The 13,770-nt window shown below is 31.8% G+C and overlaps 2 protein-coding genes across 6 annotated transcripts in view; one reads left to right on the top strand and one right to left on the bottom strand.

The window, feature by feature from the left end:
- The window catches only part of LOC126746706 (rabphilin-3A), an 83,467-nt gene that overhangs the window by 49,769 nt on the left and 19,928 nt on the right, over positions 1-13,770 (bottom strand). The window lies entirely within an intron of this gene.
- Positions 12,461-13,770, top strand: part of LOC126746785 (clavesin-2-like) — a 77,942-nt gene continuing 76,632 nt past the window's right edge. The window contains exon 1 of the mRNA XM_050455182.1: positions 12,461-12,648. Coding sequence (XP_050311139.1) covers positions 12,643-12,648 — 6 coding nt within the window. The 5' untranslated portion in view covers positions 12,461-12,642. The remainder of the gene's footprint in view (positions 12,649-13,770) is intronic.

The raw sequence follows: 13,770 nt of genomic DNA, 5'->3' as shown, positions 1-13,770 counted from the left end.
AAAAAAAACGTTTTTCATTAATCCTAACCTTACCCCCCACCCACCCCACACAACTTACCAGTAAGAAATTGTTTTCAAAAATCATTGTTTTTCAAAATAATACGTATGAATAACAGCTAGTTTAGTCATTAATATCTAATCTAATAAAACAGTTTTTTTATTTAAATTTAATATAATTATATGTATGTCTATTAATAAATATTTAATACAAAAACAGTGCTACTAGATTAAATATTATAAACGAAAAAGGGTATTTTTTCAAAAGAATTTCTTATTGGACAAATGTTTGGGGTGGGTGGGGGGGTAAGGGTTGTGTTGATAAAAAACAATGTTTTTGCAGGAAATATATAGTCAGTATTTAATTTTATAACACTGTTTATTTAAATTTTATATAATTTTTTATATAAAAATTTAGTATAAAAACAGCGTTATTAAATTTGATAATATTGACGAAAAACAATGATTTTTTAGAAGAATTGCATCAAATATTTGCGGTGTAGTAATCGAGTTAAAAAGCTATAAAAAAATATTATAGATATGTAAGTTCCGTGTCATTTTTATTAAATCCCGAAATTCTCTGCCTTTTGTGAGCGGAATCGTATATGATATACGTATATTCTACAAGTTAATAAATACACCTTGACCATATACATTAATAAATATATCAAAACCAAAAATTTATAAAAAAATCATTGAATAAATTTATATTTAACGATAATAATGATGTGTTACTCATTTTTACTATTTTTTTATTAAATAAAAATTAATAAATTTATTTATCTCGAAAATGGTTTACCGAAATAATGAGAGATGTATAATTTTAGTATAAATAATCGTGTGTTAAACAAACCGAAAGATAATTATGTTGATAAAATATCAATCGATACTTTGAACGATTCGCGTAGTTTTATTAGTTTGATAAGGGTAATTATCAGCGTAGTTATTTGGGGCATGATAATCTGAACATGTGTTATCTATATATCTGATAAATATACAAAATTATAAACTTTCTACAACATACATTCAAACATTACTGAGATTTAATCTATATTTATAATTATTATTATAGTTTTTCGATTTTCATTTGAAACCAATTTATACAATATTTCATAATTTGTAATTTTACATTTAAAGTCATTAAAAACCTATTTTGTACATTAATTTGTTTGATAGGGCATTCTAAAAATATAGAGACTCATTATTTATGATCTTGAGTTGTTCCTGTTTCACTTTAAACTTCTTCTAATTATCTCCATTGGGATATCAGCCAGCAGCTTAAATTAAAATGCAAATCCTAAATATTCAATAAATGCCCATTTTACTTCATTTTAGCCACCAATATTTCACAAAATTCCAGTTTGAGTAAAAGCTTATGGAAAACTTATTGTGAAGAAAAAACATCCCTTTAATAGAAGTATCTAGTCTGACAAGTAACTTATTATTAGTAGTATTGTACTAACAAAGGTGCCATACCTATGTACGTATTGGCAAAAAATAGCAGGGCAATAACTTATTTTGCTATATCACTATCTGGATATCCAAGGAGGGTGAGTTAACTTTCGTATTAATTAACCTGATGTTGGTTAGCTCTACAATAATGAATTAACTTTAATATCTGACATCTGATTCTAAATACAGTAAATTATATTTGAATCTAGCCTAGCATGTAGTTTGTTATAGGCAATAGTAGTGGACCTACATAGGTGCTATACCTAAGTGCATATTGGTATAGTTCAGCCAGGAAAGACCATTTCGTCGTCAATGAACTTTTAGATGATTAATGTGGTATTTCATATTTATACATACCGATGCAGAAATATTTGACTGATCTACTGAAAACAGAAAATCACCATCCAGTCTTTGTATTGTACAGTTTATCAAAAGAGTACGAATAAAAATTGCCAGCCCTGCTGTATAATAATAATACAATAAATAAAAAATAAACGTTAAGAAATATCACTGAAGCACACTAAACACTTGTGCATGATTTGTGGTTACATAATCGGATGACATTTACCCATTTAATAATTTAGTTAGTTATGTCCTTATTGGGTAAACAGACTATAGCCGGGTTACAACGTTCATTTCTGGATATAATTAGTACAATATATAACACAAATACATGTAATTTAACATTTCAAAATCAATTTGAAACAAAAAGTATTCATTGGATCTATTTAAGAGTTATTAAATCATTACAAACTTCTCTATCCTTTAATCATTTATCCAGTTTTTGATTTTACGTTTGAAAGACCCAAAAGAGCCTCTAAATTGCAACACGTTCCTACTTCAAATGCTTCCTGTGTGGTTAACAATGCCTCATTAATCATTACTAAATACAACACTCCCGTTAGGTGCTATCAGTAAATTTAACGCCGCAATCCCAATTCAATTACTAATTTTATTTATACATACAAGTAAAGTAAGAAAATTGTTACTTTGAAAAGTGAGCGATGTAATAAACTGCAACTGTTCTCGATGGTTCAAAAATTGCCAATTAAATTATGTTTAGCGTATGGATTGAAGGTTTACATCAGTAAGGCAATTTATCAAGCTGCGGTGAGGGTTTTAAGCTTCAGAGTCAAAGTTTAATTTAGAAAATAAGAGGTTTAATTTTTTTTGTGTAAGAAAAATATTAAAAACTAAATAATAGTTTTTATCCTAACTCAACATACAGATTAATTGAAAAATAACTGATGCATAAGAAAAAAAAACAAGAGATATTCGTCTTCGAGTATTAGTGCAGAGGGAGGTATTAGCATTATAACAACAGCACATAGTGTTTGTAGTTTATTAACAAGCATCTAAATGAACCTATGAATATAGTAACACAGAAAATAATCTAAAATGTAAACTGATTTAATGTACTCGATTGGGATAATCAGATTCATTTAATCTAAGTCCAAAGCTAATATCAGAAGTTTTAGTGCATTTGCTAGAAAATTCCAGAAGCAGCACAAAACTTTTTTTATTAGCAAGAAAATAGATTATTTTATAATATAAGTGGAAACTAAGCCTAGTGGCATAGTTTAAAATATTAACTATTAAAGGAAAGCTTCAAATATAAGTGATAAATAATTGAACAATTTATACGTAAAATAGAGTAGTTCGATGCTGAGGCATTGTAATTATATATTTACCGAGTGAATGCTAGCGCGGAAAATTAATTTATTTCTAATTTCAGAGGGTAAAGATGCATTAGTTATTATTTTATAAGAAAAAATTCCTAAATGAGGCAATTTTCCATCACTGACAAACACTGTAATCCAAATTATATAAATTCTATGTAATTTTTGCTTAGTATGTAAAAACTGTTAAAGAAATTGCCGACGTTTTAGAAGAGCTTCAAGCAACAATGTCTTTTTCAAAACTAAATGCCTTTTATACATTTATATAATAAGTCCACATGACTTACTTAATGAAATTCAAATAATTTCTGCGAGTTTGGAAATTAGCAAACTACCATTTGATCCAAATATCGAGCAACATATTTCTTTTTTTGGAAAAGTTATGCAAAGGGAAATAAATTAATTTTTACTGTAGAAATGCCTATGGGCGAAAAAAATATTTATCTACTTTACCATCTTGCCATTACCTCTACCCATCCCATCACAACAGTTCCATAATATAATACTTCTTCAAAGCAAATACAAGCATAAATATGCAAAATTCAAGCACCCATGTAAAAATATCGCAACCAACGAGTATATATAAGGTCAATAGACAAAGATGTGTCCTGCGAAGCTCACATGTTAAAGTTCAATTAAAGAGTATCCCAATGCTACCAGGTCAAAAAACGAATCGAATCCATAAAAGCTGAAAAACTGTAACAGGAAAAATGGATTATACTTCAATCCCCTGCAGCAACTCAGTTTTGCTGTCCCAACATTTCATTAAGTGGTACTAACATCGTGGAAATAGATACTGCCTGCGAAGTCCACGTAGAAAACCGTATCAGTAAGAATCATCGAAATTCAGACACACACTACAAGAATATTAAACTTCCCCGTATCAACATGATTGTCTTCACCTAACAACAAAGCAATCCACTAGACCTAAACAAAGTCAAGCCTATCCAGACAACCTTGGACATGCAACATCAAAGGCTTGACCGAGCTCTAAACCAACCAGCCTATTACCAGCTATGGTATGCTTTGTGTACACATAGCACATGTTTTTACTTTGACATTTTTTTGTTTCTTTGAGATATAATTTCTTAAAAGATGTTGCATGAAAACGTTTTATATGCGATTTAAAGTTATTATTTCTTGTAAAAAATTTATTGCACAAGTGACATGCAATTTCAGTCACTTTCTTAAAATATATATTTTTCAATAAAATAATATCAACATAAATTACTATTGTGTCAACGTTAGGCTCAATACAGACGAAGCAACACGACATCAACATGATACCCGGACCAACATGTCGCTCGAATGTTGCCGACGTGTGTCAGTATCCAGACGAGGCCATACGATAATATGAGATATTATCGGAACATAAAACCAAATTGCCAGTTTATCTAAAGATGTCCAGTAGCGAAGAAGACTCTAGCGACGAAGAAGACATGCTTCTTTATTTATATTTGCGAAATCGGAGAAGAAGAAGACGACGACGAAAATATTGGGTACATCCTTATATTAGAAATAACAAAAGGAGAAGACTGTTCATCGCAGCGAGAGAATTATGGCAGACTGATAAAAAATTTCAGGCCTTTTATAGGATGTCCAAAGAAAGTTATCGAGAATTATTAAGAGTTGTGGCACCTTTTCTTCACAAACAAAATACAGTAATGATAGAATGTATTAGTGCAGAGGAAAGGTTACTTATAACACTTAGGTAAGTAAAAAAAAATCTTTCTTTAGTTTATTAAGTTTAATTTTATTGACATTTTAAATATTTATAGTAAATATTATAAAGTTATTGGGATTTTAAAGGTTTTCCCAAAAGGTTTGGTTGATATGAGATTGTTCTTCCCGTTAATATTCGTTTGGTGGTGAAGTGATTCCTATCTGGGCCTCCGAAGTAAAATTTCCATATAGTCCATTATTAGCTGAAGATATTTCATTTGTACCAAACGAATGTCGTGATGATTGAGAAACACTTCTTGATGAAGAGTATGGGTAATTATTTGAGGCAGTAGAAGAAATTGGGGTTGTTATTGTAGATGGTCCTGAGCTTTTCTTTATGTTGTCAATCAAGTGCAGAACTTCTAGCTTAAAGGGTCGCATTTGATCATCGGTAAGTGTTTTAATGTCGGGTAATAAACTAAGCAAAAAATATTTTCTAGCAGTTTCATTTTCATCAGCAGGGGCAAGTTTTTTTTCTTATTCTGCAAATACTCCAAAAATGATTTGTCCAAATTATTGTACATGTTCTTTTTCTCTGTTGTGTTGTACTGTGGGTTCTTCGTCGACTTTGAAGTAATAGGGACAAAATCTTCTCTCTCGGAGTTATTAATAAATAACACTTCTGATGGTGCAGGTGATTCTTCATCTTCATGGTTATTTGCGGCAGTCTCATCCACTTGCAAAGCGACTTGACTTTCTGAAGGATTTGGTGGGCCTTCATAATGATTCAGTTGTATTTATTGGTTTGACATAGGGCAGAATAAATAGCAAATAATCATAAAGATAGTATGGTTTCTTTGACTTTGCCGAGGAACCACTCGGGGCTGGCTTCAGGCTGCGTGCAAATGCTGATCGAATGTTTCTCCACCTCTCTTTGCATTCTTGATCTGAAAAAAATAAATATATGTATTAATCGTTATTACTATTATTATTATTATTATTATTATTATTATTATTATATATGACTTCTTTTTGTTTCAGATACCTAGGATCTGGTTGCACCTTCATGTCTTTGTCATTATATTTTCAAGTAGGATACACTACTGTGGCAGAAATTATAACTGCCACAACACTGCTTATATGGCAAAAACTGAAAGATGAGTACATGAAAATACCAAATACTGAGGACTGGATAAATATATCTCAGCGTTTTTATGAAGTCTGGAACATACCAAACTGTTTGGGAGCGATCGACGGGAAACATATACGGATTGAACAACTTCCTAATTCTGGCTCATCCAATTTTAATTATAAACAATATCATTCAATTGTTTTAATGACAGTGTGTGATGCTGATGGTTTGTTTACTATGGTGGAAACTGGATTTGCTGGGAGAAGTAACGATGGTGATATAATTAGAGAATCCCGAATGCATTATTGGTTAGAAAGAAAAGGCCTTAACATACCGGAAAATTCACATTTGCCTCATGATGATTCGCAGCAAGATTTCCCGTTTTATTTTGTGGGAGATAATGCGTTTCCGTTAAAGCAGTATATGATGAGGCCATATCCTTTGACTTTAATAGATAACAAAAAAAGAATTTTCAATTACAGATTAAGTCGTGCAAGAAAAACCATTGAATGTAGTTTTGCAATGATGACAGAAAACTTCCAAGTATTGAGTTGCCCAATTCGTTGTAGAAAAATAGAAAATACGGTAAATATAATAAAAGCTGTTTGTATTTTACATAATTTTGTCCGAAAACGAGAGGGGTCTCAGTATACAACATCTATAAATGAACCAACAAGAACCACAAGTAGACCGCAAAACGATATTCTTTTGCAAGAAGAAGACATTAATTTACAGCCGACTTCAGGCCCAACGACACTGCGAAAATATTTGACTAACTATTTTATAAAACCACGTATTGCTCTTCCTTGGCAAAATAAATATTGTTATTAGTGTATTTGTACCAAAATAAAATATTAAAACAACCTCAATTAGCATTAAATAAAACATTATGTTATGCATGTGTTTAAAATTAATTAAATAAATTTGTTACTTACCAGAAAACTTGGTTTCTTTGATATTTCATGCCACGCTTTTTCGCTTATGTCCTTCCTTGAATAATCCGACCGTTTGAAGTTATACAAACATGGAAATTTTTTCACTTCAATGACAATTTTCAAAATTACAGTTTGCTGGCGACTAAATGAAAATATTGACGAGCAACTTGTAGCCACGTTGTCGTATACCTTTCATCGCGTCGTGTGAATAGCTGCATTTAAATATATGGCGGCGACACGTGAGCGACATATTGCTCAAGTACCGTGTTGATGTCGTGTTGCTTCGTCTGTATTGGGCCTTAGGGAACTAAATTTCTGTCTGTCATACAATACGCAACGCGCCGATGTAATCGGAGTTGCCTATCCATACCCGGTGGACAGAAGTAACCGCTGCGTAGAATCTAATGACTGCATAACATCTATAATTAAATCAATCTTAATAAACTAAGCGAGTGAACCTAATAAATAAATATTTTTATAATGATTAATTGATTTAATATGATGGCATTCTATTTCTAAAACTATTTTTCCCAAATTTAAAATGGATGTTATTGGACTGTTTGGGTTGGGTTGGGTTGGATTGAATTTAATCTGGTCAAAACAATCAAGGTTGTTTTGACCAGTTAAATTGAACATTATTATTTTTGCTGCAGTACACAAATTGTTTTTTTTTTGTGTATGATTTAGTTAGTATGGTGTATTATCAATATTACCATTTTTCTCTGATTTTGTTATTATATGTATATTACGAGCATTCGGACCGTGCTACTCTACAGGGTGCCTCCGATTAAGTCGGCACTATTGGTATCTTTGTTAATATTTAAGATACAGGGTCGGTTAAATTAGCAAACTAGTAGGATTTTTTCTGTTGATTAAAATGGTGAAAACAAAAAAAAAATTGAACATCGCGTTTTCGAGAAAATGTGAAAAATGTACTTTTGTTAAATAGCATCCCCTGTATATTTTTACATAAATCAAAAGATAATAATTTTCTTAATAAAAAAGTTTATTTACACTAATAGCCTAAATCTAAAAATAACGTTATTAAGTTATAGCGATATTAATAATTTTGTCAAATTTAGGCAAGGTGGCTTTGAAATAAATAACATCAAGAAAAATTACTAATTTACAATAAATGAGCAAAAACATCGCCATCTTGTTCAATACATTTCTGACTACACTTAAGCATACGTCTTGTAGCTTTTAAGATTGATCTTCTATCTATTGACCCAATTATTTGCCTAATATGTGTTTGAAGTTCATCAACGGTTCTGTATTTTTTTTTATACATTTTTTATGTAACACCAAAAATAAAAACCTAGAGGGGTTAGGTCTGGTGACCTAGGTGGCCAACGAATCGGGCCACGTGTCGCAATCCATTTATCGTCAAACAGTATATTAAGTAATATTCTTACATCATTTAGTTGATGGGGAGGTGCTCCATCCTGTTGATAATAGATTTGTTGCCGTCCCTCCAAGTTAACATTATCCAAATAATCTTCCAGCGCTCCAGATAATATTAGATGAACATATCTCCTTCCAGTCAAAGTGCCATCATAAAACACAGGTCCTATTACTTGGCTTCCTATTAAGCCGCACCAAACGTTTATACTAAATTGATTTTGAGGATTTCTGGGATCAGTAAGGAAAAGATTTTCTTGGGACCAATAGTGTACATTTTTACGGTTAAACATACCTTTGTTTGAAAAATTAGCTTCGTCGCACCAAATTATACGGTTTAAAATATTTCCGTAATCTGCATTCCGTAACCAGTTGCAAAAAGCAGGTCTTCTTTCATTATCGCCAGGCAACAATGTTTGTACTGGTCGATACTTATATGGCACAAATTTGTGTTTCTTTAAGACCCGCCAAATTGTTACTAAGCTCACACCGTAAGCTCTTGCTAAATCTCTAGTTGAGTTTTCCATATGAGCTTCAAAATATGCCAAAATAGAAATTTCATCCTCGCTTACTATAAATTGGTTCCTCCTTCTATACTCTATTTCAGAAGTGTGTAGAGCAATAAAACCTCATTAGGTATGCAAAAGTGGTACCTGGTGATCCACCAATATTTTATGCCACTACCTTAGTTGGGTATTAGTTTCAATGTAAAATTCTTTCTTTTCGTTGATTGAACATAATATGTACATAAAATGTATATACATATGTACATAATATGTATGACTATATAACCTTCGTTAATCCACGTCTCATCAAGATAAAAAACTTTCTTTTGCTCCCTGCGGTACTGCTTGATACTTCTCAAGTATTGTCGTCTCCAACAAACAATTTCGTCGCTCTCCAGTAAAAGTGCTTTGCGGTTATGCTTTTCCCAGGCAAAATCCATATTTTTTAAAGTTTTCCATAAAAGTTTTCTACTTATCAACGGAATACTGTCATCTTGGCCAAGCTCCATTAAAATTTTGTCTAGGGTGGGTATTTCCTTTTTAAAATAAAAAGAGTGAACTTTTCTTCGAATTATACATTTACCATTTTCATCAGGGACTTTTGTAGGTCGTCCTGGCTTTTGCTTGGGAGATTCCACTTGACCTGCTACTTTTCTTTCCCGCAACAATTTGAAAATGGTGGACTTTCCAATTCCACTCATTCGAGAACATTTTTCAACAATTTCTTGCACAGTAAAACTAGGGTAATCGTGTTTTATGCAATCATGTACATTTAAAATAATAACTTTTTCACTCAGCGATAGTGCAGAATTTTTAGTACATCTTTTCGTTGGACTGAATACCTCCATTTTTTAAATATTGGGATAATAATATTGTGATTACACTACAGCGTAGCAGTGACTACTAACGTTTAAAATATGATTTAAAAGTATTTATAGTCTGTATATATTACCTGATCCCATTTTTGCATGTTACAAAGCGTTAAAAGATAGGTACCTATACAAAAGGATTAAAAGTATTTATTTAGTATTTAATCTCTTTCAAAATAAAGGCATTTAATCCGTGAAAATTAAATTCATAAATATTATAAGTACCTGCGCCTATGAACTACCACGAAATGTAGCCAAACAGAACGGAATTCCCCAGTTTATTGCTCTATACACTTCTGAAATAGAGTATAGTTCTTTTAAACACGTTTTCGTTACTTCTAAATTTTCTGTAGAGAATTAAAAAGTATCTACTTTGGTTTGGCAAGTTACGAGTCTGGAATCTTTGGCGGTACTCTTCTAGCGCTCTGTCACAATTTTTTCGACATACAAGGTAACATTCTAACATATCACATTTTTCAATATGCGTAAAAGGCATTTTACTAATTTAGATTTTACAAAAATCACAAACATTGCTAACATGTAACTGTCAGTATTTCTTTATTTAATAAAATCTCTACAGCTACTGTCATTTTATTATTCAAACAATGATTTATTTGTTTTGCTCTCAAAAAGTTCAAGGCCAACTTGCCTAAATTTGACAAAATTATTAATATCGCTATAACTTTGTTACCTTTAGGTTTAGGCTATTAGTGTAAATAAACTTTTTTATTAAGAAAATTATTATCTTTTGATTTATGTAAAAACATACAGGGGATGCCATTTAACAAAAGTACATTTTTCACATTTTCTCGAAAACGCGATGTTCAATTTTTTTTCTGTTTTCACCATTTTAATCAACAGACAAAATCCTACTAGTTTGCTAATTTAACCGACCCTGTATCTTAAACATTAACAGAGATACCAATAGTGCTGACTTAATCGGAGGCACCCTGTATATCCTTCTAGTAGGTATGCTTAGCTACCTCTTGGTGCAAAAGCTGATGTCTAGACTACACAAGAACAAAGCAACCCAAGAAGTACTAGTACATCTATAAATCGACGATCTGTTCCTTTCCAAGGAGGTTCAATAATGGTGTGGGGTGGCATAGGTTTTAACGTTCGTACTGACCTTTACATTTGCGACGGCAACATAAATGCAGAACAATGCAGGCGGCATATTATACCACAATTTCATGCTACTATCGGTCCAGACTTTAATTTTTTAGTGCCAGACCTCATTGACTTTCGCTTCTTTCACTCCCTCCATTATCTCTAGACCTTAATTGCATCGAACATGCTTGGAACATGTTGCAGCGAATGCTAGATGAACACAGGCCCGCTGTCGAAACAATGGCTGAACTTAAGACCGTTTCACCCTTAAATGAAATTCTTCCAGAAATTCTGAACACGATCCTGATAGATAGCATGCAGAGACGTTGCGAAGCTATATTGATGCATAAGGAGGCTATTCTATAGCTATATTAATCCCCCAGTTTTTGCCCAGTGTTCCATAATTGGACACACACGATTTGTTCTCGGTGTTCCAATGATGAAACATCATCTTTTTTATTCCCTTTATGTTGCAATCTGAACCGAAAATATCGCCTGAGGTGTCGAATTCGATTTAGTAGGATTTTGTAATATCCTAAAACATATTTTCATGTGTCTAGCGGTTATACAGGGTGTCTCACGACGAATAGGCGCGAATGATATCACAGAAACAAATTTTTCAAAAATTTTGAACATTTGGCAACATGGCACAGTCGATGGGGGCCACACAACTAAAATATTTTGACAGTTGTGACGTTTCCGGCTATACCGGAAATAGGTGTCATCTTCATTTTTTAAATAGCTGTATATTTTTACATTTTTGGCTTCCACGTGAAATTCTAGGTATATTTTGTGTATAATGTCCTATACCTAAGTGTAACCGTTTTTGACATATTTTTAATTTCATGTGACAAGCTATGTTTATAAACCCTAACATAATTGCCGATTACTCCCTTTTAGTAGCCTTTATTTATTGGTTAGTTTTGGTTTTCTTTTTAAGGAAGGACCACTTTAAAAGACTATTTTAATATTTGGCTAAAAAAAGATACAGGCGGGTCAAAAACTAGCATTAAAAATTAAAATGAAAAAATCATTAAAAGTCAATTTTTTAAAATGGAAACCCCTTATTTTTATAATTTTTTCATGAAGATAATTAAAAATAAGGTTAACTTTATATAAGGTCCAAAAATTGATAGCTTCCGAAATATTGACAGTTTAAATTTGGCCTTATATTAAAAAAAGCCGTATAGTTGTACACGGCTCGAGGATTGTTGATTAGTTGACCATAACGGTTGTATAATATTAAAAAATAATATTTGAAAAAAAATGTATCACCCTGTATCTTGAGAACTGTGCATTTCCGGACCCATGTATATAGAAACTTTTTCTCATATTTTTTTACAAGGAATCACCCATTGAAATATCTCCGTCTATTTTTCGAACACCCTGTATATATATGTTTAATGACACCCTGACTTAAAGTTTTTACTTTTGTTTTGTTTTGTTTTCCATAGATTGTTGTGCATAGCGTCAAATTAAAAAAAACATAGAATAAAACAGTAACGTTAGTTATTTTCGCAAAATTAAAAAAAAAAAAGAAAAGTCGTTCGACCTATTGCGCTGCATCAATCTATCATCAGTTTACGGTACGCGTCCTGACGATTGTTTATTATAATAAATCAAACTTTATTTTAAATTACTTACCCAGGCGATGGCACGTAATTGGGTCTAGTTCATTACCACCTATTTATCAATAATAAAATTATAATTTGTTAAATTAGCCAGCTGACGCACCGCCACCACCACCACCTTTGCGTCGATAATTTCAAATAATTAAATGTAATGAGTTATTTCGGTAAGCAAAAAAATGACCGTTAAGGCCTACCCGGCAAAAAATAAATTAATTAATAAATTAGTGAAATATTAGTTGGGGTATTGCACGAGTGTGATAAAGAAGAAATGTCGGTAAGTTGATAAGAGTTTATAGTAAAATTGTACAGGGTGTTCCAAATTCGAGGGTGATTATTGGGATCTCGGAAACTGTAAGAGTTACGGGGTCGATGGCAAAGTTGCGCAATTTAGAGCTTAATAAAATGACGTTTAAAAAATTTTAAAGTTCCGGATACTTAAAATTCGGTTTTTATTGGATACCGGAGATATCCAATAAAAACCGAAATTTGTCAAAATCGTTTTTACCTTCTACCGAGTTTATTTCAAGAAATATCGGAAAACTAAAAACAGTTTTTCATTGCCACTTTTTATGTTCTATAACATGATGCAAAAAAAAATTAATCCGACGTTTCGTTTTTTTTCGATCATCATCTACTTTATTTTTTCTTATAGGCGCCATATTGGATTTTCTCATTTTTAAAAAGTATTTTTAATCGCCTTTAAAATGAGGTATCGCACTTGCATGTCCGATTATTTCTAGTACTTCCCATAACAACTCCATGAGTGCAAAAGAGAAAGATATATCAATGGGTTTTCGAAATAAATTGATTTTATATAAACTAAAGCAATAAAATATTCTGTATTTGATATAGTTTTTTTTTTTTAACTAATTCAATGACAATGTATCCTTTCATTTTATGAAGTTTAAGCGGCTAATGTCTCTCCCGCAGGGGAGTTTTCGCACAAAATTCGGACCCGCCGGACAAAAGTGCTTATAACTTTGGTTGTATTTGAGTTAGAGAAAAGATGTTTAACTTTTTATAATCAAGAAATATAAGGCTACAACCTGATTATTTACAAATTTTAATTTGTTTTTTTGTTTAGGACTAGGATGTTTTTAAAGTTAAAAAAAATTTTTTTGATCAATTTTTCCAGTCTTGACTCGATACAGATCGCAACGGTTCTTTGAATATTATGAAACTCTACAGATCGATTAGAGTTTACGTGAGACAGAGCGGTATATTTTTTGGTTATTCTCAGCATACGGGAAGTATTTTTTTTAACGTCCAAAGTTTTAGACATGTGTGATCTTCTAGCTCCTCTGACGGTTTAACGGTATCTTTCCGGAAATAATGACTCACAAAAGATATGTTTACCTTATTAGGAGCTACAAATTTTATGAAGAAATTTTTTTCA

The sequence above is a fragment of the Anthonomus grandis genome, chromosome 2 (assembly GCF_022605725.1).
Source record: "Anthonomus grandis grandis chromosome 2, icAntGran1.3, whole genome shotgun sequence".
NCBI lineage: Eukaryota > Metazoa > Arthropoda > Insecta > Coleoptera > Curculionidae > Anthonomus > Anthonomus grandis.
Note: the sequence above shows the minus strand (reverse complement) of the source record. Positions and strands in the feature narration are given on the sequence as shown.